Source organism: Quercus suber, unplaced genomic scaffold (assembly GCF_002906115.3).
Source record: "Quercus suber isolate HL8 unplaced genomic scaffold, Cork oak 2.0 scaffold_237, whole genome shotgun sequence".
Taxonomy (NCBI): Eukaryota; Viridiplantae; Streptophyta; class Magnoliopsida; order Fagales; family Fagaceae; genus Quercus; species Quercus suber.
The window spans coordinates 695,837-700,057 of record NW_027069694.1 but is presented as its reverse complement, the minus strand read 5'-3'; the positions used below and the strand labels follow the sequence as shown (position 1 = coordinate 700,057).

Here is a 4,221-nt window from a genome sequence, read left to right as displayed (position 1 = left end):
GTGGGGGGGGGGGGGGGGGGGGGGGGGGGGGGCTAAGGTGGGTGTTGAAACTCTAGAAATAATCCTTTGGGCTGGTCCAAAGATGTTGTTTAGGAGTTTTGAACCTAAGAACTAATGTGGATTTAATGAGGGCTTGGGAATCACTAGGACAACCCCTTGAGGTTATCTTGAAAGTATGTTAGTTCTTGGTCATAATACCAACAAGGCGAGAGCTTGATGCTAGATGAAAACCATAAAATTGTTTTAACATTTAAGAATAAGAAACTGATTTTGGTGTTTCTTGTCTTACTAAACTACTTCAATACTTATTTTTATGAAACTAAGCTTTATCCAGTTCACAAATAGCAGTGACCAGTGCAGTGCTTTAAATCATGGGCTGCTGTCTCCCCCTTTTTCTTTATGAGTATTTTTATGGCAGCAAGATTTGTTAAAGATTGTGTGTGGTTCTTTTCCTTTTTTATTTGTTCTTTCATTTATCAATGTATTGTTGGTGGATTGTTAGCATCATCTTCATCGTATGAATAATCCTTCCCCCTGTTCATTTTATACACTACAAAGTATATAATCATTTTTATAATTTCCACTCTCTAATTATTTTTAGTTACTCTGATAATATGATGCTTCTTGTTGGAGTGTAGGTTTTCAAGTAATACATTTGCTTTTCCTTTCTTCTTCTTTCCCAAAATCTTACTTTTGAATTTATATTTTGTAGATTCTGGCAAACATTGAAGAGACAGTTGGTATTGGTAAAGGAGTTCCTAAAGTCTACGCAACCATTGATCTAGAAAAGGCAAGAGTTGGGAGGACCAGGATACTAGAAAATGAGCCTAACAATCCCAGGTGGTATGAGTCTTTTCATATCTACTGTGCTCATTTGGCTTCAAATGTTATTTTCACTATCAAAGACGATAATCCTATTGGGGCAACCTTAATTGGAAGAGCATATGTACCTATTGAAGAACTCTTAGATGGGGAGGAAGTGGATAGATGGGTTGATATATTGGATAAAGAGAAAAATCCTGTAGGTTCGAAGATCCATGTGAAGCTACAATATTTTGATGTTGCAAAAGACCATAATTGGGCTCGGGGTATTAGAAGTCTTAAATTTCCTGGAGTGCCATACACATTCTTCTCACAGAGGCAAGGATGTAGGATTTCTCTGTACCAAGATGCTCATGTCCCAGACAAATTTGTTCCTAAAATCCCTCTTGCTGGAGGCACATATTATGAGCCCCACAGATGTTGGGAAGACATTTTTGATGCAATCACTAATGCAAAACACTTGATCTACATTACTGGATGGTCGGTCTATACAGAAATTTCCCTGGTGAGGGACTCAAGGAGGCCAAAGTCTGGAGGAGACATCTTACTTGGTGATCTGCTTAAGAAAAAGGCAAGTGAAGGTGTTAGGGTTCTTATGCTTGTTTGGGATGACAGGACTTCTGTTGGGTTACTGAAAAAGGATGGATTGATGGCCACCCACGATGAAGAAACTGAACACTACTTCCAGAATACTGATGTGCACTGTGTATTGTGTCCCCGAAATCCCGATGATGGTGGAAGCATTGTTCAGGATTTATCGATTTCAACCATGTTCACTCATCACCAGAAGATTGTGGTGGTGGACAGTGAAATGCCTAGTGGAGGATCACAAAAGAGGAGAATTGTGAGTTTCGTTGGGGGTATTGATCTTTGTGATGGGAGATATGATACCCCTTTCATTCACTCTTCAGGACATTGGACACTGCACATCATGATGATTTTCATCAGCCAAATTTTGAGGGTGCTTCAATTACAAAAGGTGGTCCAAGGGAACCGTGGCATGATATCCACTCCAGGCTTGAAGGACCAATTGCTTGGGATGTCTTATTTAATTTTGAGCAGAGGTGGAGAAAGCAAGGTGGTAAGGATTTACTTGTTCAGCTTAGAGAGCTTGACGAAATCATCATCCCCCATCTCCAGTTATGTTTCCAGATGACAATGAGACATGGAATGTGCAGTTGTTTAGATCCATTGATGGTGGGGCTGCTTTTGGCTTCCCAGAGACACCTGAAGATGCAGCCAGAGCTGGGCTTGTCAGTGGGAAGGATAATATCATTGACCGAAGCATTCAGGATGCTTACATTAATGCTATTCGACGTGCAAAGGATTTCATTTATATTGAGAATCAGTATTTCCTTGGAAGCTCTTTTTGCTGGAGTGCTGATGATATCAAGCCTGAGGATATTGGTGCTCTGCATCTGATTCCAAAGGAGCTTTCACTTAAGATTATCAGCAAGATTGAAGCAGGGGAGAGGTTCACTGTCTATGTTGTTGTCCCGATGTGGCCAGAGGGTATGCCGGAGAGTGGATCAGTTCAGGCCATATTAGATTGGCAGAGGAGGACAATGGATATGATGTATAAAGATATTATTCAGGCTCTGAGAGCCAAGGGTATTTGAAAAAAAAAAAAAATCATTCAAATTAAATAATGGGTTGGTTTTGTCAAAATAGAATAAAAAAGATTAATGACTTGGTAAATAAGAAAAATAAATAAATAAATTAATGCTTAAATTAAAATATCATGATTTTATATATCATATGCTATATAATAAAAGTTGAGCCTAGAAACTGTAGTTGCACCAGCAACCAAGTGGCTATATCAAATTGCAATTTTTTAGATAAGAACAAACAGTTTATTTGTTTTAATATGGTTACGCTAAGTGGATGCATCAAATTACAATTTTTTTTTTAAAAAAAAGAATAAACATTTATTTGTTCTAATAAACTACTATTAGTGTTTTAACAAAATATGCAACATTTTGTTCATATAAACTTTTTCCTGCAATCTACATCTAATAGTTGATATCAAACTAGTTTTTCCTTCACTTATTCTATTTCCTTGGATAAAAACCAAAACTTAATGTTTATTCAATATAAACTTTTTTTTTCCTTCCTTTTTTGTTCCATCTTAGTTAAAGTGCCACAATTTTTTGTCCCTCCTAATAGACTGCTGCTCTTCTTCTTCTTCTTTTCTTTGTTTCTTTCTTTTTCTCTTTTTTAAGTGATACTTATCCAATTATTTTGGGACTGTGTTTTAATCTGATGTGAAATAGATAATGTGATAGTACATTTATGGTGGATTTTTAAATTCTATTGATAAGTGAGTGTTAAAATGACATCTCATCCACCCCTCTAATAGACTAATTCCTTTTATTTATCACCTATTACTCTTCTATTAAAAAATTACTGACAGTAGATAATAGTATTATTATAAAAATCAATTACAAGGTGAGAAAAAAATCAGTTAAATGGACACTAAAACAACATCTAATTAATTTTTCTGTGTATATATATATATATAATGTGTGTGTATATGTGTATCTTTTTTTTAAAAATTACCAAAAATATCCTTTGACTACCCAATAATTTAAAAAAAAAAAATCCAAAAGGATAGAATAGCTATTAAAACACTAATTAAAAAAAATTAAAATAAAAAACCACAACCGGCAATATATAATGGCATCACGGTGTCTTCCAAATTAAAATTTTTATAGGGAATGGTCTTTTAAGCCACTTTATAGGTAAAGGAAAATAATACTAGCATAAAATAAAATATTGCTTCTGCCAAAATTTTGGTAATTTATGTAAAAAAAAAAAAATAATAATGAACACTTTTTTAGATAGTTATTTGATTGGTCGAAAGATCCTTTCAATCGATCAAGTGCTCTTTCGATTGATGAAACAAGAATCGAATAGCAATGATTCATCCAGAGGCTCTAGGATTATTTTCTTACCATTTAGATCGATCGAGCGAAAGTTTCAACTGACCAAAAATGCTGAATTTCAAAATTTTACTTAGAAATTCCAGAACTTGAATTTTCACTTTATGAAACCATATTTTTCAAACTCAAACATCATTATTACAACCTATCCTTGTATATACCTATATATACAACAACATTGAGCTAATGAGGAAGTTATATCCATGTTTCATTTTTTTTTTTTCATGTTGTAGCTATACAACATTTAGTTAAAATACTATAAGAGTTTATTCTAACAAAAAGATATAACTTCATAAACAAAAATAATTTTGGCAAAATACTAAAAGGAAATTATTCAAAGAAAAAAATGACAAAGAAGGAGAAGTTAGCAAAGGAAGAGAAGTTTCCAAACCTTTGTAAGATTTGAGATTACTTTGTATCAAATAGAATTTGTAATGTAATTTGCTATTATACAGAC

General features: G+C 34.1%; 1 protein-coding gene across 1 annotated transcript in view; it reads left to right on the top strand.

Annotated features, from left to right (window-relative positions):
* Nucleotides 1-2,441, top strand: part of LOC112037256 (phospholipase D alpha 1) — an 8,051-nt gene extending 5,610 nt beyond the window's left edge. The window contains 3 exon segments of the mRNA XM_024070159.2: nucleotides 713-1,715; nucleotides 1,718-1,945; nucleotides 1,948-2,441. Of these exon segments, the coding sequence (XP_023925927.2) occupies nucleotides 713-1,715; nucleotides 1,718-1,945; nucleotides 1,948-2,441 (1,725 nt within the window).
* Nucleotides 2,442-4,221: the final 1,780 nt, after the last annotated feature.